This window comes from Manis pentadactyla, chromosome 4, assembly GCF_030020395.1.
Source record: "Manis pentadactyla isolate mManPen7 chromosome 4, mManPen7.hap1, whole genome shotgun sequence".
Classification (NCBI taxonomy): Eukaryota; Metazoa; Chordata; class Mammalia; order Pholidota; family Manidae; genus Manis; species Manis pentadactyla.
Window position 1 is genome coordinate 11,251,210 of NC_080022.1, and position 27,439 is coordinate 11,278,648.

Here is a 27,439-nt window from a genome sequence, read left to right on the forward strand (position 1 = left end):
GATGTGTATGTATGTAGTTCTCTAAGTGATAACAAGATAGGTAGATAACATTTTTTGAGTATCTGCTCATCTGTTAGCATCGTGTATTAGATGCTTTATATCTCTCTGTGGTCCTATAATAGGAATTACCCTCATTTTTCAGATTAGAAATCTAATCTTAGAGATTAAGCAGCAGATACAACACAAGCAGTTGAAACGTATGTGTTATGTTTGCAAGTGATTTTTAATGCACTCGATATAGGAAATGTACCCAGATACCCAGAAATTCCTCAGTTAAAACTGGAATATTCATAAAATTCTGACATTCTACAGGATAAAAAGGGTTGTTGACCCTTACTCTCCAGAAGTTTATTTTCCTGTTAATGGGCTTATAAAGGGAACATAACTGTTCTTCATGAATACACTTTGTATGCCTAGATTTTCTGCCAACTTTTAAAATCTGAAATGTGACTTTGAAACAGACTTCTCTTCATGGAAATAATGATTTTAGTGTATGTGGTTTTGGTTTGTTACAGGCAGCAGAACATTGAGGAAAATATGACAATAGCTATGGAAGAGGCTCCAGAAAGTTTTGGCCAAGTAGTGATGCTTTATATTAACTGCAAAGTGAATGGACATCCTGTGAAAGCCTTTGTTGACTCAGGTAGCATCTCTTGTCTTCTGTGTCTTTGTCCCTCCATCCAACATTCTGACCTGACACAGGGAGAAGCAGAGACCCTGGTGTCCATTCAGGGTGGCAGTGGTCCTTTGAACTGCTAATTAACAAGCCTGGGGGTTATTTCACTTGCCAATATTTTCTTGTTTATAATAGGTTTATTTCTTTAATCATTTCTTAACCAGTTTTATATTTACCTTCCTACCTCCCCTTATTTGGCATCCTGAATTTCTGGAATACCTTTGTAAGGAATTGGGGGATAAGTGGGTTTGGCAGAGCATAGGCCAAACAAATACCCGAGCCTGGTCTGTGCTGGCACTTTGCCAGGAGCTGTGAGGCCTGAAAGGATGTGTGGGGCATGGTTCTTGCCCTTAACTTAACAGCCAAGTAAGGAGACAGGAAGTTCTCCATTTGAGGATTCAGGTTATTCCTTTACCAACAGACACCTTTTCTCTCAGTAACAACTCTGCATTTGTAGTTAATGTGGGTGTGACAGAGGCTCTTACTGTGTCTTAATTCTGGGGATCTCAGGCTTTAAAAGGATGAGTTCCTAGAGTAGTAAAAGCTCCTATTCAAGTAATACTTGCCTCCATTTTCCACAAGTGTTTGAGCTATCATTAAGAGTTCGTGTCTTGAGATGTATATATTCCACATCTGCTGGTTATTCAATTTTAAAAATGTCTTTTGAGTGGTACCTGTAGGTCCTTGTGCTGAATGCTCGGGGTTAAGACTAACTCGAGCTTCACAGGGCTCCTGTGAGTGGGAGAGACCACCACATGGGTAAGAGACCCTATATGACACTCAGCATTTATCAGGCCCTTCTGTGTGCCAAGCATCATACTAGGTGCTTGATGTATTTCATCTTAATCAACTTGATGCCAGATCTCTTAGCCACTGTACATAAATTAGATGCATGTCAGATGAACATAGAGATGCCATCGTCACTCTGACTGAGGTGTTCAGGCATGGCTCCCCAAAAGAGAAGGCATTTGAACTGAGCTGTCTCCATAGGCAGAAGATCGGGGGGCTTCAAGCTGGGGCTTGAGAAATGGCAGGAGAGCAGTGAAAGCGACCTTCTCATCCTGTGGTTGCTTCTGTCAGATCAGCCGGTGGGGTTTGTAGAGTAGAGTGGAGAGGGAGGAAGGAAAGAGAGAATGGCCTTCCCAGATTCCCTTTTCCTTCATTATGCCTGAGCCTTCTCAAATCTGACCTTCCTCAGATGCCAAGAGCTTTCTTTGCCCATAAAATGTAAGTTACCTAAGAGTAATCAGAACAGGAAGTTTGGGGTTGAATGAGAGATCACTGGGAAAGGTCAGCCTGTTGGGGAGGAGGTGGGTCCTGGGTCTTCTGCTGGGCCTGAAGGCGTAGGTGGAATTCAGAGGGAGTGACAGTGGTGACGGGACACTGCCCAGGGGGTCAGAGTGAGTCAGAGGCAAAGGGAACAAATTCCTCCCAGTAAAGTACAGGACTTAGAGTATAAGGCTGGTGTCTGAGTCAGTTCAGGCCACTATAACAACACTATAGACTCCTAAACAACACAGGCTTATTTCTCATTGTTCTGGAGGCCAGGAAGTCCAAGATGAGGGTACCAGCAGATTCAGTGTCTGGTGAGGACCTGCTTCCTAGCTCATAGATGTCCATCTTCTCGCCGATGGACATCTATGAGATGAAAGATGAGGGAGCCTCCTGGGGTCTCTTACAAGGACACTAATCCCATTCATGAGAGCGCTGCCTCCATGACCTAATCACCTCAAAGGCCCTGCCTCCTCATAGCATCACCCTGGGCATTAGGTTTCCATGTAAGAACTCTGGAAGGAAAATGGTCAGTCTATTAGCAGCTGAAGTAGTTTAGCCAGGATGAGATGGGATTTGAAGCTGTCCAGTGAGGTTTTAAGCTAATCTTATAATGAGTAGGAGCCATCAAGGATTTTTGAGCAGATGAATATGTGATCTGAAGGTGATGTTTTAGGAAGACTGAAGGCAATGACAGATCTGGAGAAATCTGTACCCCTAAGGGTCAGAACTATATCCTTGCTTAAAATTGTGCATCTACAGAGTGATCTGGAAACCAGAGAAATTGGAGTACTAATTAGGCTAATTGCTATAATTAGAAGAAAGAAGGCCAGAAATAGTAGGGATTGCATGGAATTTACAACAGGCCTGGAGCCAAGTTTGAGATGGGGAGAAGGCTAAAAGAAGAGGAGTCAGAGGTGAACAAAGCCTGAGTTTTATAATTACAGGGAAACAATTCCCTTGGCAAGGAGGGGAATCCGAAATGAGAATTATGTGGGGAGGAAGTCTTTTATGCCTTCTGGCCCTGAGGTAGAAATGTCCAATGCACAGGAACATGGCGCTAGAGATTAGGGCTGTAGGTAAGGATTAGAGCCGTGTCTTCTGCACAGGCTGCCTCCAACTGTACAGTGAGTAGATGTACCGAGGGAAAATAAACCCTGAATGTTCTCTTCCTGACAGGGAAAAGATTGTAATTGTTGGAGAGAGAATGGGAAGTTGGGTTCCAGGTTTTTGAGAGACTGCAGGATATATTTTTAAACTGGTAAATTATAGTGTCCCTAAGTTTGAAATAAAAATAAGTTGATCACTTGTTTAGAGATGTCATTGAAAACAGATCTGAGTGTAAATTCCTGCTTATTCTGGCATTTCCATCTAGAGATGTAGTTGGGCTTTTTGGAAGTGTTTATCATTTAATTATTACATTTAAACAAAACATTCTTTCCCTCAGTGTCAGGTTTCTGCACTGTTTCAGATTCAATGTGGAACTGAAAGTTGAATTAAGCATGGCAGGAAACCTGCTAAAGTAGGAATCGTTTTACATAGACAACTGCCTGGGGGTACACTTGCTCTCTGTCCTGTTTTTTGTGCTGCATTTTTTATTGTACCATAAATACTTTGTTTTTATTATCTGATGTTTCCCTCCACCTCCAGGTGCCCAGATGACTATTATGAGCCAAGCTTGCGCAGAAAGGTGTAATATAATGAGGCTGGTGGACCGCCGGTGGGCAGGGATTGCCAAAGGAGTGGGCACCCAGAAGATTATTGGAAGGGTACATCTAGGTGAGCAAAAGGCACTGGGAGTCTTTGTAGGGTAGTGGATATTTAAAAATTTCTTTTGGATAGGTGTATCTGATCCAGCAAGCCTAATCCATAGAAATTTTAAATCCTGTGTTCTATCGAAGCTATACCTGTGCATGTTTTAGCTGGTTACAGAAAACATCATTCTCGATGTTCTTCTGTTTTCTGCCCCTTAGACATAATGCCTTTCAATTATTTAACTGATTTCTTTCGGTGCTCATGTCCACATTCCTAAAGAACATGTTTATGGTGTTGTTACTGATAAATGACTATGTAGCTTACTGGTGCACAACTGAGCCATCTAACTGAGAATGATTGCTTTTCCTTTCATGTCCAACATTCATTTTTCTTGGAATTAATATTTGTCTTTGGGGAGGGGGGTGTCACATGGTGTTTCAAGTGTTATTCATTCCAACACTTGCCTACTTGTGTGAATCTCCTTTTTGCATCTCATCCTGTTGCAGGTGAGAGCCACTTCACAGCTGGGGTTTTGGCATCTCCTTTGACCAGGTCCTGAAAAGTTCCTTTCCCCTTGATCTTAGATCAGATTACGTGAATCCCAGGACTTCATCTTTTTTATTTTGCTCCTCAGTTTATTAGAGTACGTCTTCCAGTAACTTCCTGAGAAAAAGTGTAAGGGAAGAAATTGAGTCCTTAAAATATCAGAACGTGCCTAGCCGCTTTTTCCCTGCATTCTGCGAGGCTGACCAAGTTTTCCTTCACTGTTTTTGTCAGTATTGCTGTGGAGAAGCTGGCTGCTATTCTGATTCTTGATCCTTTATATGAATGGTACCTTTTCCATTTCTGAAACTTGAATCTTCTCTTTGAGCTCAGTGTTTTGAAATGTCCCAGTGATGTACTTGAATGCAGGTCTCTTTTCATTCTGGGTGCTGGGTGCCTCTCAGCACCTCCCCTCTGGGGGTTTCGGTTACTCAGGTAGGATAATCTAATATCCTGGACTTATCCTCTAGTTTTCTTTTTCTTTTTTTTCTTTCATTGTGTTCTAGGTGGTTTTTTTGTGAGATTTCCTCAGCTTTGCTGTAGCATCGGCTCATATTGAAGAGACTATTTGAAAGATTACTTGGGGCATCCATGGGGATTGTGGGTGACCCGAAAGTTGGGAGGGAGAAGGCTAGAATCGCAGCAAATGTTCACTTCATACCCCGGTTTTCAGTCAGGTGCTTGTTGTTGTGTCCTTGTCTTCCTCCCTGCCCACCTCTATTACAAGAGCCTCTGTGTCACCTTCTTGAGAAAATAAACCTCCAGTTCACTGTTGGGGTGAAGGGAAGTAGTCAGTGACCTGGCTGGCAGAATGTAGGAGGGGAACCCTGAGACCTAACTGCCTACAGAACCCTTCCACCGTTTTCTTCCTGCTTTGGACCCATCTCTAACCCCACTTGCGGAGGAGCTTGTTCATCGGCCTCTTGGGAGATCTGTCGGGTTAGCTGGGTTGCCTCAGTTTTCCTTATTGTCTCCAGCTTTGTGATTCCAAAATTTTGTCTCATTTGTCTCTTCCATTATTTTTGACCTTAGTGATTTGTACCTTAAAAAAACAAACTTTTATTGTAATTTTTAAGGAACAAATGGAGATAAATAAATGTGTTCAGTTCTTCATCTCCAACCAAAATTGTTTTGTGTTTATTTCTTTCATTATCCATTTAATAGATAATAGTTTATTGTAGTGAATTTCGAGTGTATAGAAGTGTGAAAAGAAGCAAAAACACCTTAAATCCTTTTAAGTGAGCATCAACCACTAGTAGCATTTAGACGATCTTTTTTGACCTTTTTTTCTCTTAAAGTAACATTCATTACATTTTCCCAGTCTTACTATGAAGTCCATAAACACCATTTAAATAAATGCATAGCATTCTGTTGCACTAATGATCAACTTTTAGGATAACATTTTCTCACCAATATTTGATCATTATAACGAGACAGTGGATTCTTGTGTGGTTTTTGTGAACATTTTTGTATTTTCTCTTAGTTAAGATTCCTATAAGTGAAACTACTGAATCAAAGGTTATGAATACTTTAAAGGCTCTTGATATATTGCTAACTTGTACCAATCTGGTTTCTCTAGCACCTAGTGGGTATTCATTTTAATGTCCTTATACAATCAAGAATTATTAGGTTTTACCCCTTTAACTTGCAAATAAAAAAATGGTGTTGTTATTATAAGTTACTTTTCTTTCATTGCAGGTTATTTTTTCTAACCATTGTCTTCTTTCTTATTTGTCCATTTACTAGAGTCTCTTTGTTTTCTTTTACTGATTTGTATAGAATAATCATAGTTTAAAATCTTGCTCTTAGAAACTTAACTGCACATGGTAGGACTGAAATTGGGTAGTATTACCACAAACTGAGTGCTTCAGAGTCTGAGTTCTCAGATTTTCCTAAGTTCCAAGGAATTATGTCCTTCCTTATAGACATACCTTTTTACAACTTTGATAGGCATGAAGAAAACCTTGTAACAAGGAGAGAAATCTAAATATATAATGGAGAGCTGTACCACAGATAGGCAGCTGTATGCTGAAGGTGGCAATTCTCCCACATTCATCAACAGTCATTGTAATACCATCAAAATCTCAATAGTTTTCTTTGTGTGAGACTTTTTTTGTGTGTTAATTTTAAATATTATATGGGTCCTTTATTGCAGGAGTAGACAAGCTGCTCTGGAATAACTACCCCCTCTAGATAACAAGACCAAAAGACCAGAACAGAAACAGCCCCCTGTTTACCTGAACCTTGGTAATGAGAGAGGAAATCTAATAAAGCAGTGGGAAAGTTTCAGGAAATGGTACTAGGACAGCCGGGTATCCGTGTGGAAAAAGTGAACTGGAAATTGGACCCTTCTTCACATCTTACGCAAAAACCAGTTCAGGGTAGATTAAAAGACTGAGTTGTAAAAGGTAAAGTCAGATGGCTTTTAGAAGAAAATATAGGACAATACCTTATTTAGGGAAGGGTTTCTTTAAAAGATAAGAGGAGAATTATTTGATAAATTCAGCCACATTAAGGTTAAGAACTTTTGTCAAAGTTCTAAAGAAAATGAACAAACTAGGAAATAATTTTATTAACACACATAACTAATAAAAGATTCATACTTAGAATATATGCATATCCTGTATGTATGTGTATCCTCTAACTCAGACAATACAAAAAAAGTACAGAAACACTTGAACAGAGACTGTTAAACAGGAAATCCAAATGATTAATAAATATACAAAAAGTTGCTCAAACTCATTATTATTCAGGGAAATACAAATGAACTTGCCAGATGAGAAAGACTTTAAATATAATAATATTGACTGTTGGTAAGAATGTGGAGCAATGGGGACTTTCATATATTGCTTAGAACATTTTGGAAAATACTTCTCACCCAACAAAGTTGAGCCTAATAGCCCCTAAAGCCCTGTGATTGCACTTGTAAATATACCTCAGAGAAGCTGACAACATGCCAGAGACAGATACAAGACTGTTACGGTGGCATTGCCTGTGACGGCAGAAAATGGAAGTGGCCCAGAAAGTCCTGCAGCGTAGAACGGATGCATCAGCTGTGGTGCATTAAACGTCACAGTACTCGGAGGAATTACTGAATGTGAAAGTAATGTCACATCCGTGGGGTAGATCTCAAAATACTTCTTGAGTAAAAGAAGCAAGTCGTAATTCAGAAACATGTAACTAAACAATATGTTGTTTAGAAATCACACAAAACTGAGAACTGGAAAAAAACAGATTTCGTGTTAATCATCCTGATTAACATGAAAACCAGGATAGTTGGCAGGGTTGAAGGAGCCCAAGACTTAAGTTGCCCTCTGTAAGATATACAGGAGACTTCTTGGTTTTGTATTTCTTAACCTGGGAAATAGGTGTGTGGTGTTTGTTTTATTATGCTTCATACACTTCTGTTTGTAAGATATCCTTAATAGTAACAAAGTAATTTTTTTCTTTTTAATCTCATGTATTAAGTAAGAAGAGTAATTGAGAAAGGAGGCAAGGATGGAGGCACCAGGCAAATGCAGGCTTTGGTGTTGTCTTTGGTTTGGCAAATTGGAACTTGGTTGTAACAGACAATAACATCAGTTTGCTTTTTAGAGGCTAATTAAAAAGGCTTAAAGCATACAGATATTTTTCCATTTTAAAAAACCTTTTGTAAGTGTATAGGAAGCAGGTGTTTAATATTGGAGGGATTGGTCTTTTTTCATTTTAATCAGTAATGCCAGCTTTCCCAGCAGCTGAGCTTGTGACCTAATGTGATCACTTGTCAAACCTAGTACTCTGTCCTCACCAGTGGAACATGTGTCCCAACAGGATCGCATATCAAGCCTGGTATTCTGGGTAGTAGTTCTGCTTTACAAACTGGTGCCTTCGTGGGCTTTTAAACTAAACAACAGTCTTGCTTCATTTTCGTACTTAATTCACCTGTTTGAATGCTTTGCCTTGCCTTTGACTGATTGCAAGAAGCAAGGCACAGAATGATAGTTAATTTGCAAAGCTTGCCTGGGACTTTATATGCAAAATCAGCAACCTCTTTTTATTTTCATTTGCTTTATTAGCTCAGGTTCAAATTGAAGGTGATTTCCTGGCGTGTTCCTTCTCTATACTTGAGGAACAGCCCATGGACATGCTCCTGGGATTGGACATGCTCAAACGGCATCAGGTAAGTAAGCGCTCTGCTTGCTTTCTGTCTTGGCCTTTTGTACATCATGTGGCCGTTGCATCATCTCACTTGGTTGTGTATACTAGAAAACTAAGAAGCACCATTTTTCAAATCTGGAAAGGTCCTTAATGATGATGTCATATGAGGTTTAAAATTATATATCAGTAGAAATAGAATCTGTTCTTGTGAAACCTCTGAATCTGTTAAATCTTGCCATCTGTTGGGATTATAATGGGCGGTTTGGTTCTCTTGTATAATTTTTAGTTTCTGATTGGAACTCAAGTAGTTTTTTTGGTGGGCTTGTAGGGAGGTGTATATAACACACAATGATGATTTTACTGCAGGTGTAGGTTGAAAAAATCCTGAGCAGCTAGTCCAATAATACTTGGGGAGAAGAGCTTCGAGAATAAGGAAGAAAGGTATACATAAAATATTGGGAGTGAAAATGCTTATTTGGTACAGGGAGAATGATTTGTAAACATACTCATTTGCAGTGATATTTATATTTCTACCCTGAAGTCTAATAATCTGTTTAAAGATAAATTCTCATTAATGAAGCAGTTAGTGTCCACAGGGTAATAAAATTTTTCACAGCAGTGTTTCTTATCTAGTCAGTATTTTCATGCACTCTTTAAAATGTTTAATATTGTTATGAAATATATATTGCATTGGTATTATAATCAAGGTGCAGAATTTTAAGTGGAAGGAAAGAGTGAATGCATGTATAAACAAAACCAAGTTTATTAAATTATCACTGTCTTTTCCTGTTTTTTAGTCATGGCACAGACCAGCATCTCAATTTTACAAATACAAAGCAAGCATTTATGTGTGTAACTGTCCTATAATAAGTAACTATAAAAATACGCAGAAAAGGGGGATAGCATGAGGTAGAGAATACTGTTGTAGAGATTGCCTTGCCCCATACTACTTTTGAGACCATTTAATAGAATTTAAATAAAACTGTACTTCATACAATAAGCAAAAAACAAAATGTTGAGCTGTATAAATGGTATGTCCCCATTTTATAAGAAAAAGTCACATGTTTCTAAAAGGTGGGGCTGCTGATTATGTGTGGCTTTTTCCCAAATTTTATACAGTGAACATGTATTACATTAAATTCAGAAATGAACAGATGTTAGGTTAGCCAAATAAGTGTAAACTATATCCTGTAGGGATTATTCTGCTAAACTTGAAAATTCTAAAATTCTAAAGTGACAATGTCACCTAGGTTAAAGTTTAAATACCTTTAAGTAGGTAGATTTTGGGGGAGGTTTTGGTTTTGGTTTTGGTTTTCGAACCGTCTCTGTCTCTGTCAGTTTTGCTCTTTATGAATTAAGTTTTAAATTCAGTTTCATGATTTTCTGCGTAGTCATAGTTTTTATCATCTGTCTTTGGTTTCTTGCTTCTAAGTGTTCCATTGACCTCAAGAAAAATGTCCTCGTGATCGGCACCACCGGCTCCCAGACCACCTTCCTTCCTGAGGGAGAGCTGCCAGAATGTGCCCGGTTGGCATATGGGGCTGGTGGGCGAGAGGACGTGCGGCCAGAGGAGATTGCAGACCAGGAATTAGCAGAAGCCCTTCAGAAATCTGTAGAGGATGCAGGTATTTGGAATGCCAAGCTCTTGAGTAATACTGTTGTTAATGGTGGGTGAGTCAGGGAAGTTGGTGCTTCACCTTTGCAGTTTGTAACCCGTCTCTTCGTCCTGTCGTAGATGTACTACTTGTCCTCTTACTGCCTCCTTGGCTCTCTAAGTACAATAAAGAAAAACTCCCTGTTTGAACAGATGAAGAAACAACAATCCATTGCTGCCTACTAGATAGGTTGGGGAGTTACTTGAGTGGGCATACTTTGATAGGCTTTCTAAAAAAATCTGGTCTTTTTTTTCCCCTAAAGAAAATTCTAACAGTAAGCAGACACTTCTTTATGAGTTCAGCAGTATTTCCCTGAGAATTTCTTTTGCTTTTCTTAGGCCTTACTTTGAAGGATTGCATTGTCACTGAGACCCAGCAGCCCTAACCTTTTAATATCTACTAAAAGTGCTGTCAGCAACAGAAGAACCAACAATAAAAAGCAAATTGAACATTAATCATAGTATAGTGTGTCATTGGGCTAAATTAGAACAGTCTGTAAACTACTGAAATAAAGCTCCTGATAACTTTTTTTCCTAAGTCTCCATTGTTGTAGCTTGTTTAAAGACCAAGTTTTCTGGGTGAAATGGAGGGATATGGTTTTGCTGAAATCCTACCTCCATGGGTAATTTTTCAACATCTGTTACAGAACAGTGACTCTAGTATACATTGTCTAGAAGCTGGAGAAAAATAACTTTTAATTTTGCATTATTTTAAAGTCTTTGAGCTATAATTATTTGTTGGTGGCTAATATCACACATTGCATTGTCTGTTATAGTAAGTATATGTATTAGAGAGTAGCTTTCTCCTGAAGACAAAAAAGATAGGAGCTTTAAAAATAAGCAGCCAGATTTTGTGAGTGTTTATTACTGGAGAAGAGAGAGGTCTAGTCTTGAGCCTCTATAAAATGGGCTTGAGTAGTAGGTGGAGTTTTCCAAGCTGGCCTTGTTCAGAATTTACTCCACCACCACCTTTTAGCTCAGTGGTATATATATAAAGTACAGTTTGGGTTGTGATGTGAGTATTTTTAGGAAGGGGAGAGTTTAAACAACCAGAGAGAGACTAAATTAATAGGCAAGCTTGAGTGAGTTTGTCATACCCACATAGAGAAGGCTTTTGGTTTTTTTAGTAACTTGTCAACTTTAGTCATATTACTATATGTTAGTAAAATGAGAATATGTTACCACCTTGTGAAATACCTAATTTTCCCCTCACAGTTTTGGTGCTTTTATTTGAAAAGCACTAGCTGATGATAGCAACGCTTTCTAACCTAACAGTTACCCTCTTTGGGTAATTACCTTCTTCTAGTAAAAAGTTTAGGAGATTAAAATAGAAACCACAGATGTTTTCAGGCATAGTGAAGGGGTGTGCCAATTTTAAGGGATTCAAAGGAAATGTGACCTTTTGTAACTGACATTGTATGACTTGTGCTAATTTTTGTACTGTTTAAGTAGTGAAATAATCTTACAACATCAAGTCCTACTTGTTTGAAACATCAGCTTCCCAGTAACATGAAAATCAGAGCTCTGGATGTAGTAGGTGGCAAGGGTTTTTGCTAAAAACTATTTCTTTTGTAGATACTTTTACCAGAGTATCTTTATCTTTTCTGTCAATGGAAAAATAATTCAGAGTAGGAGCTGTACCTGATAACTTTTCCTAAAAACTGATTAAAAGGTCCAGAAATTAAGCCAGGATAATCAGGTTTGGTTTGTTTTTCTTCTAAAAGTAAATCTCGACTGAGAAGGAAGTTTAGAAGGTGCCATGTGTTCACTCACTTTTACTCCATAAGATTTCCTCATCACATACTCCGTCTGTGGGTCTATTTTTCTTCACCTGTCTCACATGTTTGCCTACAAATTCTCTGTGTGTACATGTGTAAAACTAATTTCTTTCCAAGTTCTATCAAAAATCTGTTGAAGTTGACACATTGCTTTATGTCTTGTGAGAGAATTAAAGCAACCATCAGATCTTTTGAATGTCTAGTCGACAGGAACATTCCCCAACTTTGACTCTACCAGTTCCTGATTTTAAAGATGGCAAAGGAATGGAGACTGTAACCCTGCATGCTGTGTGGTTTGCATTGTTAACCCAAGTTTGCTTGTCTGTTTCCTAATTCAAACAGAGCGTCAGAAGCCATGATGCATGTAGTGTGTGTGTACTGCAGCTGGAGTGGGCCCCAGACCAGGTATTTATAGACACCACATTAAGCTTTCCATCCAGTTACCATCTGTGGTCTGAAAGTCTCTGTATCTGCAGCAGCTTTGGAAGTTAGCTTCTGTCATTCACCATTTCACCTTGTTTAATCTGGTTACAACTAGCCTGTATATACGTTTGTATGTTCGCATACATACATATCAAAGCATAATTTCTTACTTAAAATTTTATTATTAGAACAGTCCAAGAGGAGAAAATCCAAGTATCAATGGTGTCCATCTGACCACTGTGGATACCAAATCAAGAATATCGGCATCACATCACTTTGTTGTGGGGATAATGATGCTGTTAGGAATTTCCTAAGTCCCTTTCTTCTGAAAAACAGTTCTTTTTGCATATTTCTGATCACAACTACATAGAGTTATAGAGGGGCAGAAATTTTCATTCTGTTAAGAAGAAATGGAAACTTAGGACAGGTGACTTGTCCAGGGACACAGTCAATAATATAGGCAGGACCGAAGTTTTATTTTCCCAGCAGTAAGAGCTGAGACTTGGCTTTTCCCCTCTCCCCCTTGCCTGACAGATTTTCCACAGGAGGGACTCTGCCTCCAATGGTCAGTGTCAGCCTGAGTATATTGGCTGGTTTATCAAGAGGAAGAAAGGCAATCTTTTAAACTATCAACCTAGGACTTGATAGGGGTTTGCAGGCTGGTTGTAATTAGATAAATAGCATTTAATTTCTTCTTTCTTTCTTTTTCCTTATAAGGATGGGTTAAAAGCATAGTTTAGTTCTTCTTAATAGCCATTGTCCTTATCTTCTCCTCCTATCCTGTAGTACTGACCCAGTCCTCCCCTACATTTAGGAGTTAGGCCAGGGAAACTGACCATCTCAGCCACAGATGGACTATGTTGCTTTTATAGTGAATGCAGAATACATTGAGGCCATGTTCACCTTTACCCGACCCAGTTCTAACTGGCGTACCACTGCCAGAAGGTCATTATCATACCCCACCCTGCCATGCTGCTAACATGGGTATTTCACTACAGTGCATCTCTTCTGTTCACATTAACTCAAAATTCTACCCTTTTTCAGAGTCAGCCTTAGGGATTGGCAAATAAAACTAATAACTGTGTTTCTAAATGCTAATGGATATAGTTTGCACTGAGATAAATGCTGTTTTCCTGGTTAGCCCTAAATGCTAAGTTGCGATTGTTTCACAAAAGTCAGTAACTTCCTGACAGTGCTTTATCCTGTCATGCTGTTAACCAGTGTTGGATTAAAATGATTTAGAGCCGTATTATTCATAGCTACATTGCTTCATGACTTCTTAAGATCAAGCCCCCCACATTGGGTGTTAATGTTCAGCATGAAGCATTTGACTTGCATCTGCCCTACTAGAGTGTACTGTGAAGTCATTTTTGTTGCCACCTTTTGACTTTTAATTAAAGATCCTACAATAATTGCATAGAGGTCAGTTTTTAACTGGATCAGTGGCAAAAGGAGAGTTGGACTGATGTTGAAGGCCTCCGTGGTTCCACCAAGGCAGTGTTGAAGTCTGCCACCTTCTGTGAGTGGTCAGTAAGTTGTAGTAATCTAAATCATCATTGCCTCTTGAAAAGTTCTTATGAATTATTTCCCTCCACTGACCTCAAAGCACTTAAATGTTCTTACTGGGTTGTACTCTGTTAATGTGATAAAGTAACTGATAATCCTTTTTAAAGTTGCATTATTTGGTATGGTGATGATTGGGATTTAATCTGTTTGTTCTTTAGCTTTATTTTTGTTCCTGAGTAATGTTCACATAACTTTATCATTTTCCAGGAAGGTTGGATAGAAATAAATTAAATAGAATGTTTCCTGCTCTGTCTTCTGGAGGTCCCCAAGCATTACATTCTTCTTTCTCTTTGTAATTCCTCTCTGTCCCAGATATACCTGGTTTTAGACTGCTCATTTATAACATCAGGGTTCACATTTGAAACACTAAAAGTGCGTTGACATGAGAATCATTCTAGGGCAAAGATCCTCAAAATTTGTAATGTGCTTTAGAATCACCTAGAGAGCTTAACTGAAAATGCAGATCCTGGGCTTACTCGCAAGGGTGGTGCCCCAGAATCTGCATGCTTAGCAAACACCCCGGTCGATTTAGGGCATGAGGTGGAGAGAGCCCACCTGGAGAACCTGTTTAGCTTTCTGAACTCACTGAGAACAAAGATACCTAAATGACCTTCAGGCTTGAGCACTAATCCAGCCTTTATGTGGATGCTAATTAATGGTACTTAAATAAAAATTTTGAACTACAATACACATTTTATTAAGAACATGCCTACCTCTTATTCTGATGCTCTGTTGTTAAACTGTCTACCACAGTAGGATGATCTTGGATAAGTCTATGAATATAAGACAGTCCCAAGTTTAAGTGTCTGATTTTGTTCTATCCTGTTTAAGTTTGTGTCCTCTGCTAATTTAGTGGCTTTTGTAGCCTTCTGATTAATCTTTCTTTCTTTCCCTTTTGTTCCGTATAGAGAAAAGCGGTAAAGAAACTACCTCACTGGGAATGTCATCATTACCAACTTCAGATGGATTTAACCATCCAGCCCATCCTTCAGGACAAAGTCCTAAGATTGGTAATCCTATGAGTCTTGCTCACTCTGTCTCTGCTTCAGTCTGCCCTATCAAGCCCGGTGACCCAGACAGCACCAGAACAAAAGCTGTGAAGGCTTCAAAGGCTTCGGCTGAATTCCAGATAACCTCTGAAAAGAAAGAACATCTTCCTCTGCAGGATTTTTCTGATCGTGCTTCTTCAGCAGACAGTGCTCCAGCAGACCAGAGTCCAGCTACGCCTTTGCAGAATTCATCTGAAGACGCTATTGTTGCAGATAATCTGGAGAAATTGCCTGCTGACAGAAGCAGCCAGGGCCTCAAATCTCTTCTCCATGCAAGACAGGAAGCTAGTTTATCTGTCACAACTAGTAGGATGCAAGAACCACAGAGGTTTCTAGGTGAAAAGGGTTGGCATCCAGAAAATCAGAACCTGAGTCAAGTGAATGGCCGTCAGCAGCACAAAGAACCAGGGAATGAACGGCATAAGGTCGTACAACAGAACACTTCATGTGACCAAGAACATCTTTGTAACACAGGGGACCTTCAGCTTCTTGAAGAAAGGCAACAGAATCAACAAAAAAGTGTTGATTTGGAAGCTGTTATGAAAGGAGACAGGCTACAGCAGAATGTGGACCTTCCAGGTACAGAGAAAAATATTCTACCTTCAGGGTGCTTTGCCTGCTCAAACTTGGAAACGCTAATGGAAGTCGATACAGTTGAACAGTCCCTGGTTGCTGTGCTTAATTCAGCAGGCAGTCAGAATGCCGATGTCGAGAGCATGGGTACATCTGGTCTCACCCTAGATAATCCCCCAATGGAAGTGGAACCATCAAAATGTAACCCTTCATCTGAAATTTTGAGTAATTCCACTTCGCCTCAGGATTTGCAGCTCCCAGAAAGCAACGATGAAATGTCTGAAACAAATAAAGAATATGGGAACCCTTCCCCCTCTTTAGGTCTCTGTGGCAGTTGTCAGCCCTCTGTGGAGTCAGCAGAGGAATCTTGCTCATCTATAACAGCAGCCTTGAAGGAACTTCATGAACTTTTGGTTGTTAGTAAACCAGCTTCAGATAATACAACTGAAGAAGTGACCTATCAGTCTGAAGCAGTGACCGAGGGCCACATAGCTATTAGGGACCTTTCTGAGAGATGGACCCCAAATGATCTTGGAGCTGCCCAGAATGAACGGTGTTCACGAGTCTCCTTTCATCAGGCTGTATCTGTAGCAGTGAAGACAGGAAAACTCACAGACACTTCAGCTGGTGCTGGAGTAGATGATCTAGAAAATACTAACTTCAGGGGTCTAAGTGATGGCCTGTTAACTGATAGGGAAAGTGTCCCCAAATCGAGGGAATCAACACATGAGAGCAGTTGTGTCACTGTAGCCTCAGCCAAAACGTCTAATCAATTACTCTGCACCTTAGGTGCAGAGATTTCACCCGAACTTTTAGCAGGTGAGGAGGATGCACTCAGTCAGACTTCTGAGCAGACCAAGTCCTTGTCATCCAGTTTCATACTGATTAAAGATTTGGGTCAGGGCATGCAGAACCCAGCGACAAATAGGCCTGAGGCCAGAGAAGATGACTGTCCTGAAGCTACAGGGCCACTTCTTGAATTTGAACCACCTACCAGCCATCTATCAAGTCCCTCCATTCTTCCACCACCATTAGTTTTTCCTGCTGCAGACATTGACCGGATTCTCCGTGCTGGTTTTACTCTGCAGGAAGCTCTTGGGGCGTTGCATCGAGTTGGTGGAAATGCAGACCTTGCACTTCTTGTTTTGCTAGCAAAGAACATTGTAGTTCCTACATAACCATGGAAAAGTGGGCTAGACCATACTCCATTCCCTGAGAAAGCTACACACACACACACACAGTCACTCACTCACCAAGTGAACCATATATGTAGAAAACTGCAAGCAGAATGTTGAGCCAGATTTTTTTTAAAGATTTTTTTCGGCCAAAGTAACTTAAAATCTCTTGTCTGATGAATTTGTCTATTCTATTTGTTAAAATTTGGGCCTTTTTAAATGTGTTGGCAGTATGTGCATACAAAAGCTTTTTATTATTAAGATGATGTATTCTGGAATAAAACTGATGGTTTTGTGTATAGCATACTATTTTAGAATGAGAGTGGATGCTTTAAAAAAGAAGCCATGAGAAATCCCATTACCCATGCAGCTAAAAAGCAGATCCCATTTTGGCTCTTCTGTAGCAGGGTGTGGCTTGCTGGCTCAGTTGTCAGTTTACAAGCTTGATCATGTGGTTTGGTGTTTGGATTTAACACTTAGTGTTCTGTGCATTGTGGTTCATGAGTTATCACAGGAATTGAAGGATAATTGAGTACTGTCTCCTAGAGGTACTGTTTTATCATGTGGTTAGGATTTGACATTTTAGTGGGATGAGTTGGGAGGGGTTAAAACAGGCTACTTTGTACATCACAGATTGCTGCATGGATTGCCAAATACTTTGAGTGGGATATTGTGAGGGAATTCACATTAGAGTGAAACATGGTGCTACCCAGATAGAAAAGGAAAAAAAAACCCTGTAATTCCATTTGCAAATGTCCTGGTGATGTTTTAAGAACTGTGAGTGAAAAATAATGGCCTAAACACTGGAATTTACTAGAGATTGGGTTTGCTAGCATCTCACTGATCACACCTCAACCTTTAATGACTAATAAGGAGCTTAAAATTCAGCTAATGGGTTGGTTGCCAGACTTTATTTCCTTTCAAAACTCATCTTCTAGGAAGTTCTTCTAAAGCTCAGATTGCTTTGTGATCTGAGTGGAATACTCAAGTGTGGTGACCTAGTCAGTGCTCCATTGTGGTGCTCGGGGTATGGCCGTCTATTTGGTGAGTGTCCTTCATGGCAGTGGATATTAGTGATTGCAGTTTCTGACTCAAGTGGCCTTGGTAGAGTTTTCCATCCCTTTCTTTCCTCAGGAGTTTCTTTTTAAAGCAATTTGTCATGTTTGTGTTTACCATGTCAAGTTAAGAGTGGGGCATAGTATATAGATGTATTTATTGTGGCCTTTCTTTATATGAGGACTAGCCCTTGGAAATCATTGTCCTGTGGGCCCCACTGTGCAATAAACCTATTGGATAGATAATAAGTAATTTTTTTTTCCTGGAAAATAAACTCTTACATAGCTACCAGGAAGCTGAAATCTTGGTTTTATTGAAAAAGATTTTGAGAGTGATAATTCCTGATTCCAGGTCATAGTTTGCATTGTGTTTGAAACACAGCTTTGAAGGGGTGATCTGTGAACCTAGTGTTAAATGATTTTGTCTAACGTCTTACTCTCTTTGAAAGCATATCCCTTCCATCAAAATTCAAGTCATTGAGCACAATCAAAACAGAGGCTCATATCTCAGGAGTTTTTGAAGTTTTAATCTGGGGGCACTTACAGACATCTCTACCCTATTCCATCTTCCTTTTTGCAATGATGTTTGTATGTGTTTTATGAGACTTAAAGTGGTGTGATGGAAAGTCATGTAGGTTCATCACAATCCTCTTAAGTTAGGAAATGGTTGACGGAAGGAAGGAGTTGAAGTTTACCATTTTCAGGAGGGTGCTCAGAACAGCTGGTCAGCCAGATTGTCTTTAAAATGTTGTTTTAGACAATCACGTGTTGTGGACCCTTTTGCCTGTCCTACACCAAAGATGTCAGATGCACTAGGATACCGCCTAATAGCATTTCTGTCAACTGACTGTTAGAGCTATGACTGTAATTAAATAGTTGGTGCTATGATTGAAGCAAAATGTAGTAGCAATGCAATGGGCCCCTGTATTTGCTTTATGGGTCGTGATTGGGAATTTATTCTAAACTTACAAATCTTTAAGGGTCACAGAGTGGGCTGGTGGGGGGTGGGGGAACTTATCAGTGACAATAGACTGCTCCCAAAAGGTCTTCATGTGAAGAAGGCCTCATGGTTTTCTGTCTGAACAGTATGGCACACTGCTCAGAGGTTTGGCCACTGAATTTTCACCTTGTGGAGGTTTGGGAATCAATCCCAGGTGGAATATAGAATATCAGTCCAGAAAAGGTTTTATCAAGATAGCTTTTTATGTGTGTATATGTATATTTATTTTTAGGAGAAAATTGAATAGGCCTATAGTCGTACATGTATTCTTGTTAGGAATACTTTGAGCTTAACCCACTTGCCAAATGTCTTCTGTTTTATCATTTCAATGTATAATTGCGTTTGATTTTTAAAATCTTATTTCCTGTCCATTGTTTGTGTGAAAGTAAAGCTGTTGACATTATTAGGATTTTGAATCATTTTTAAATTTAGCAGTTCTAAAACAAAGGGAATTAAGGAACATGACACTAGTGAACCTTCATTGTCAATTTTTATTCAAAATGCAGAAATCAGAGATAACTTCCCCCAAAATAAGATAAAATTATTGTGAACTCCTCCAGTTGCCAACAGAACTGGTACCAGCTGGCCATAAACAGTAGTGGGCAGCTTTACTGGACAGCCTCTTCCATAGCCAGTCGTGGACCGCTCTGTCGTCCCCACTTACCTCCGAGGGTGGTCTCTGGGTGGTCACCAAAGAGGGGAGATTTTCCTGTGTGACTTCTACAGTTTCCCTTGCGTTGGTTCCTGTGTGTAAAAATGCTTGGTAAGCAAGACAGCTATACCTAGACTATAGATTTTGCCCATTGAAGCTAGTAAGAATTACTGCCATTTGCACCTGTTTAGGCCTCCAGACATCAGCCAGTAGCCTTCCTCCCACGTTTGGGCTTTAGCCATTAACATATAAAGAGTACAGTCGCTTGGCAAAGGAAACCCGACAGATGGTGGGAGTGTTAAAACTATTCCGCCTTCCAACCTATGAAACTTTCTAGAGCTCCTTATCTCCATATGTACTCAAGGGAGACAGAGCCCATGTTTTTTCCCAAAGTATTTCTCCAGCAAGAGGGTTGCATAAAAATGGAAAGATATATACGAGACTGTGTCACTGATTTTATGATAACCAGTAAAGTGCAATCTGCCTATTCCCTTGGCACAGCTTTCTATCTCTAGTAAAAGCCATAAAAATTTAGTTGGTTTAACCATAAGCTTATGTGTATATAAATGTGTGATAGAAAAATATCTACAGTTAATTTTACATAGATTAAAAGACAAACAATTTTTATATATACAGATATATTCTTCACAACATATGAAAAACAGCCTTCCAAATAACTAGCCTGGACAGTTGCAGTTCATTCTGGTTTCCTTTTACTACCTGTTTGCCGCCTACAGTGCGGTCAGCAGGATGACTGAACTGCTAGATTCTTCGAACTTGCCGTCACTGGTGACATATCCTAAGAGGAGTTCAACGGGATTGTGCATCCTGCCGTTCTGCAGCACGAGTCCCGAAAGCCTGTTTCTCCTTGGAATTTGGTGACTCTAAATATAGTCTGTGGCTGAACTGGAAAGAAGCAGTTACCAAGAGTTTCCCTTCCTATATGATGAAGGTTACCTTTCGTGTTAGGAGTTCCATAAAATAAAAATAGCTCTTTCCCTGAAAGAATTAAAAATACCAATTCCTCTTAACAAAGTAAATTCAAAGCATGCCCTTAAGAACTGGACATGTAATCATGGCTCAAGTTCTGTTCTTAGTGGTCCCTCAGCAGCAGCTCATCAAATGAACTAAAGAATTTAGGGGTAAACCTTTGATGTACTTGGTTTTCTCTTGTGCCTTAGTTTTTCCAAATAGCACAGGCATCAATTTTGCTAGGGAGTGAAAGCGGAAGTATCAAGGGGAAGTTTGCAAACAGCCCTCCTGAGGATAGAGGGCCTGCATGAAGTGGTCCTGAGGCTTCCCTTTATTAATTCAGAATTATCCTGCACCAAACATTACATTTCCCTAGATGGAAGAGTTACGGTAGGCTTTTTTGCATCAGGAGTGCCAAAAAAAAAGTGAATTCTAGACAGTGATCTTGTTCTTAGTTGTACTACCAGTATCATGGTGGTAAAGGCAGAGAAAAAGTTCAAGAAAGTCTTACATATTTGAACAGGAAACCAATACTCTCTTGAAGTCTATGCAGTGTGAGTTTTTGAATAGGCTTCATTGATTTCGTTCATCAAACATTAAAATTAAGTGCCTGTGTGCCAGGTACTCGTGACCACTGTAGACCCAGGGGTACTTAAAGCAGATTGGAAGCCTGCCTTCATGAAGCTTGTAGTCTAGTAAGGAACCATAAATGAAATTTTAGCTTCAAGAGAAAAATCTACTTTTGCCTATTAGCATGCTTTTATTTTAAAACTCATACTAGGATGATTTGGTTCAAATTCAGAGAAGACTGGGAAAATCAGGCTCAAAATGGAATTGGATGCTATGAACCTAAAACTCTAAATTTTTTTTTTTTAATCCTAAGGGAATCAGAGAAACCAACAAAAAATCTTCTGACATTTAGTAGAAATACTTGGAGATCAGGTATTCAGGAATCAATTTATACTGCTGGGGAGCCAGGGGCAAATGGGCAGGATAGAAGTACAAGTAAGGGAAGAAGATCCTAAATATGTGCCAGGGACAGTCAACTTTTCTTTCCATCAGGACCTCCTTCCACGCAGCGTAGAGAGGTAGTGTGCTGTCGTCGCATGCCCCCCATTCCCCCTTGAGTACGGCTGCTCTAGAATACTGTCCATCTGGGTCACCAGCACTTAGCAGAGGATTCTGCAGGATTTGCTGTTTTAAAGCATCTGAGTGCAAGATGTGAAAATAGGAATCTAGAGCAGAAAATGTAGCAAGTGTGGTTCTGGAAATGGATGGTGGGCAGAATTTATTTACAAGAGGACTCAAACTGTCACATCTTTCTACAGTACAGCTCCATCAAAAGGACATTCTTTAACCCATTATTTAAAATATTATGTATGTTGAAGTTCCTAAGGCATACAGGGAGAATTTCTGGATCTTCTAGTGGCTTCTGAGGTTTACAGTTAGAAAAAACACAGGTGTACACTTACGTATTGGTGATGGTACTCTAGACCCTGTGGGGGCTGTGAAAGACTATGAAAACTTATACAGCTCATAAGTTTTAGGGCACAATCTTATGGAATGAAATCTACAGAGAAAATGATTCAAGGGCGTAGGAGTTAGAGAATGTTCTTTTACCTAAAAAAAGCTAATAAGCCAACTATAGAAGACCTGGGGTGGAGGTGTGGAACACAAATTAGGATAGCTTTTACAGAATTTATTTCTTTAAATATGTACCATAAAAACATTTCCATTAGCTGACTTGGGGAAGGGGCATGTTGGGATATTTTTTCCTGGGAAAATACATGTCTGATGGGAAATGATTTTGTTTACCAGGAGTTTCTTTTACACACAATCTTAAATGAATGCATCTGTGGCTTGAAGAAAGTTTGGGCCTCAATTTTTGCCAGAGGTGTCAGATCAGTTTGTTTCCAGATTCCTTCCATCTGAGATAATCTGATGGTGACCAGATTTCTTCTTCTTTCCCTGAAAACCCTGTCGTTTTCTGAGTTTATGCCACCCATCGGAGACCTTTCCCTCTGAATCATTGTTTTTCCATTCGCTGTTCTCCTGATTATCCTTTTGAAATAGGTCTGTTGATACATCAGAGCATTTCAACATACTGATTGCATTTGCTTTTTTCACTACACACCTGCAGTGAATATTGATTTGCTCATTTTTATTCAAAAGCTCATCTTTCGTGGCAAGTTGGGCTAATGGCCTTTGCGCTCAAGGTTTGTTTACCACTTCTGTAGCCATATTTGGCAAATCTTAGCAAATAGAAACCCCTCTTTTCTCCCTTATTCTTGCAATCGGTCATGTATTGCTTTCCTGACATACGCTTTGAGACTACTGCATCTTATAGGAAGAGCTAGCCTAATTAGTAAAGTAGGCTTGCCAATAGCTCAGTCACTCCCATAATGCTTTGGTTTTGAGAGTTGGGAAACTCTGAGAACTTACGGGAACCAAACTCAGGAATCCCACAGTTGGTTGCATTGTGCCATTGGCTTAGGGGCTGGACACAGGACCTGTCTGCAGCTGAGTGTACTAGGTGCATTTGGGTTTGAGTTTTTGTCACATACTGAAATGTAAGGCAGTCCTGAATAATCAAAACACTTTATTTTTCTTTTTTTAATAGGAACTTTCTGAAGAAAAAGTGATGTGTAAAACATTTGATATTTAAGACAATAAAAGTTTTTGTCATAAGACTCTTGTTTGATCGATTTCTTTATAATTAAGATGGTTACTTAACTTGTGTCCTCGTCTCTCTCTGCCCTCTTAAATAACTTAAACTCAGGCATTGTGTCTTGTGGCCATGTGCCTGAACCCCAGAAGAAATGGGCCATCTCCAAGCCATTAAAGTTACTTCCAGATACCATTGCAGGGGGACAACTGTGTCCTGATGTGAAAGATGGAACTGCTGTGCATGGGAGACTGTGGTGATGGACATGACACTGCAATGAGGTATTGTGGGTCAGACTAGTTTCTACAGCCATTCTGCTTGGGTTTGAATTCTCGCCTTGCTACTTGCCAGCTGTGTGCGTGACTAGGTTAAGTTGCTTAACCTTTCCATGCTGCAGTTTCCTCATCTGTAAAACGATTATCAAGGATGGTTGTAGGGATTAGATGAGTTAATACGTGTAAAGTACTTAGAACAGTATCTGGCACATAGTAAGTGCTTGTTACTTATCAGCTAGTATTCATTTTATCATATAAGGGATTTGAGAACACTACATGGAATTTCCAGTAGCGAGGCAAGTCTTAACAGTCCAGTGTGTCTCTGCCCTATGCAGTCATCGAGGGTCCTAGGCTACCAGGGCTCCGCTCTCTTTAACATGTGGCTTCTAGAATCACTCGGGATGTCAACATCCAGCTAACATACCAGGAAAAGCGAATGAGGTTGTGCACGGGAGTTTTTATACCAGCCTGGCAGTGGTCACATCACTACCCACATTTTACGGGCTGGAATTCAGTCACATGGCCATACCAAACTGCAAGGGAGGCTGTAAAATACAATTGCTCATGTGCCCAAGAAGATGGGTTCAGCTTGGTGTCACCTAGCAATGGTTCAGTTTCATCTCACATGTAGACCACACATAATACCCTTTTCCCTAAAGTCATGACCCTATAAACCATCTCATTGTTCAGCTGACCTCTGTCCAGAATTCCCTGTGGTACCCTGTCCTTCAGGAGTTGATTATGGCGCTTTGTGGTCTAGCAAACTGAACCTGGCTCTGCTCCTGCCCCGTATGTGGTATTAGCAGAGAGACGGAACAACTGCAATAGTAAATCCCATTCAGAAATGGGAAGAATGGGAAGTGCAGCTGTCACTGCCCCCAGCAACCCGGAAATCATGCTGACAGGCATTGTGAAAGATATGGGAAGTTCCTTTATTCAAGATTCTAATGATCTTGGGGAGGAACTCCCTTCCTTGTCCCTGGCCCCTTCTGCGGTAGGTGTTCAGTCTGCCTGCCTTGGGAGTTAGTCCGGCTCTCTCAGCTCACCGCTGGTCCAAGTCTGGGGGACGGAGGGCTGTCTAAAGGCTTGGAAAAGGATGTCTTTTGAAATCTGGATTTGTTGTTTCTTTGGCAAAATAATAACATTTAATAGGCTTCTGATCTATTTGCTCCAGTCAATTCTTTATGTCAGTGACTACACTCGGTTCTTCCCTATACACAGTCCTCAAGCCTGATTTATTTCATTGCCTTCTCACTGCCAGTCTGCTTTCAAAGGTATCTATCTCAAGTTCATCTGAAATAGTTTTGAATGTAAAAACCTTTATCATTTTTGCTACAGGGCTGAGTCTTACTAGGCCTTGGTGTTCAAAGTCTATTTCAAACTTACGTCTTATTACCTTAAGTCTAAAACAAGGACATTTCAACCCTTCAAGGCCCCAAGTTTCTTGGCTCTATTCCTTTTCAATTCTGCTTACAATGAGCCAGTTCTCTAAGCTTCAGTCTTTCTCAGATAATTAGGATGTAAAAGTCGACACAGAACATGAGTCTTCAACCCATCCTCTTAGACTAGAGCTCCAGGCTATATAGTTAATATGATCAACCTTCCCAGTTGCCACAGGAGACACTTTTACCAGATGTTTTGCCCCCTGCATAACATGGGTCTCTATTTTTCTACCCTACCTATATCTATTTCCTTCTTGACCACCAAGACGGTGTCTTATTTTAGGTTTTTTGGTGAACATCCCATTTCAGTACCAATTTCTGTATTAACATAGGCTAACTGTTGTAACACACCCCAAATATCAGTAGCTTAACAAAATATAACCTTACCTCTCCTTCACTAACAACCCAATGTGGGTCCAAGTCCATAGAGGTAGGAAGACACTTCATACTGTCATTCCAGAAACAGGCTACCAGCAACTCTGCCATTTTCACCCGCTTTCACGGTTGCCCTAGCCTTCAGTGTTCAACTGGAAGATGATAGGAGAGAGAATCAAGAGCAGTTTTTACTGGCCAGCCCCGAAACTGGTATATACCACTTCTCGCACAAAATCAGTTGCCAGTCACACCTAGCTGAAGGAGAGGTGGGGAAACGCAGACTAGCTCCGGGCCCAGTAAGAAGAAATCACCTAACCCAGTTTTCACCTCACAGAAAATACCCATTTCTCAATGTCTGGTCAGGAAACAGTCTTCGTTTTGACTCCCAGTTAATATTCACAGCTGAGACCGCTCATTCTGAACTGTTGAGAATTGGTTTCCTATTGTTGAGGGCTTCAGGACTTTTCTATCTCAGAGCTTCTAAGTGATGTGTGTCTGTGTTTAATTTTTTTAAAATTTAAAGTGACTTAAAATTAATCATTTTGAGATTTATGAGTGACTCAGAAACATCCCGGGGTGGTAACCAAGTGGAGTCATTGCCTTTGTGGATTTGTGCTGTGGGGCCTTTATATGAAAGGTTTTCAATGTACACATACCAGCTGGTCTGTATGGGGAGTAGCCTGGGAAAATCTCCCCTTGTTCTGTTACACTTCCTTATCTATTTAAAAAGGATGATGGGAGGAAAGGATACTTCTAGTTGGAGGCAAGAGGTAATTATTTTGCTCTTGTTCAGATCTCAATCTTTTGATAATTTCATTTAAAATGAGACTTCTAGTACTCAAAGTGGTAGAAATTGTGAGGAGTTAATATATAAACTTAGAAACTGTCAGGAAGGTTTATGGCAGGAATCTATATGCCTATAGGTTGGAGGAGGAAATGAAAGGATAGGGTATACATTTAAAAGTAGAAATACAAAAGTAGGCAACATAAGAGTTGAAAAAAAAGAACACAGAGTTAAAATTTAAAATACATAGTAAGCAGAACATATCGCCACTTTACAGAAAAGGGCTAAATCATCCCCAGATCCCACATCCCTGGTCAGAGCTAGTAGTGTACTAATGGGACTAGCCAACGTCACCAATCCTTACCTGTGCATTTTGTCCCAGAAAAAGACATTAGAGCAAGAGTGACTTGGTTCCTCCTAGAAAGCTACTAAAAGCCAACCTTTTCCCTATTGGACCTCAGGGATCTGAAATTGAAGTACCCTGCGCAAAAAGAACTCCACCGCCCCCCACCTGCCCCTCTCACAGTCTTCCCCAACTTCATTCAGCCTTCCAGGTGCTCACTCTAAACCTTTACTCCTTTCTTTCACAAACTACATAACGCATCCTAAAGTCTGCTGGCTCCGGTTCAAAGTACATTTGAAAGCTGATCATTTCTAGAACCCTGGTCCCAGGCACCATCACGTCTTACCTGGGTTGCTGCAATAGGTCTCCCTGCTCCTGCCCATTTCTACCTACATTCTGTCCTCAGCACAGCCAGGATGGGCCTGTTAACCCTGATCACACCTCTCAGCACCCTTCAGTGGGTCCTGTCTACCTCTCTGCCCTCACCTCCTGCTTCCCCTCACTCAGCTCTAAGCAACCTTGACCTCAACTCCCTGAATTCACCATGCTCGGTAAGGTCTTCATATTTGCTGTTTCCTTATGGAATGCTCTTTCCCCAGACACTGTCATGGCTTTTTCTCTCACTTCCTTTAGGTCTTTACTCAAATATCTCAGAAAGGCTTCTCTGGCTACTTTACTAAAATCGAAGCCACGTGCCCCCACTTCCTATGTCACTTCTCTTCATTTTTCTCCTTAGCACTGACCACTACCTAACATACTCTGTGTTTCACTGCTGTGTCTTTTTTTTATTATGTTTGTCCCCCTTAGAACATAAGCTCCATGAGAGTAGGGATTTATATCTGTCCTTTTCGCTACTGTAGCCACAGTACCTAAGACTGTGCTCAGTGCACGGGGGCACTTGGATGTGCCTTGAGTTCACCAATCTGTGAACACCATCACGCTGCCTCTGTTCTCGTCTCAGAGGCCCTAAGGAGTTGTACTGTAGGTGGAATGACATGGCAGAACTGTGCCTGAAACCCAGCCGGGTCACTGAAGTCAGACTGCAAATTTAGGGACTCTAGCCCAGGATGATTGCTGAGTTTGAGTTTAATGAAGATTCAAAGACATGACATTCTGAGGTTAGTAAGTGTGTAGGCTTCCATATTAACCCACATAGAAGACTAATTTGGAACACTGGCAAACAGCACCTCTGATTGTACAGACGTTGACTATAGTTCCTCATCCATTTTCTTCCTAAAACAGAAAGGCCCAAATCAGGTATAAAGAGAAGCAGCC

General features: G+C 40.2%; 1 protein-coding gene across 3 annotated transcripts in view; it reads left to right on the top strand.

Annotated features, from left to right (window-relative positions):
• The window catches only part of DDI2 (DNA damage inducible 1 homolog 2), a 38,252-nt gene extending 15,282 nt beyond the window's left edge, over nucleotides 1–22,970 (top strand). Inside the window, exons 5-9 of one of the 3 annotated variants that reach the window (XM_036914320.2) lie at nucleotides 516–643; nucleotides 3,599–3,727; nucleotides 8,302–8,405; nucleotides 9,816–10,008; nucleotides 12,158–12,220. In XM_036914320.2, coding sequence (XP_036770215.1) covers nucleotides 516–643; nucleotides 3,599–3,727; nucleotides 8,302–8,405; nucleotides 9,816–10,008; nucleotides 12,158–12,174 — 571 coding nt within the window. In that variant the 3' untranslated portion in view covers nucleotides 12,175–12,220. Of the gene's footprint in view, nucleotides 1–515; nucleotides 644–3,598; nucleotides 3,728–8,301; nucleotides 8,406–8,431; nucleotides 8,825–9,815; nucleotides 10,009–12,157; nucleotides 12,221–14,712 lie in introns of those variants that run through there. The other 2 variants (XM_036914317.2, XM_036914319.2) reach the window with 2 other exon arrangements.
• Nucleotides 22,971–27,439: the final 4,469 nt, after the last annotated feature.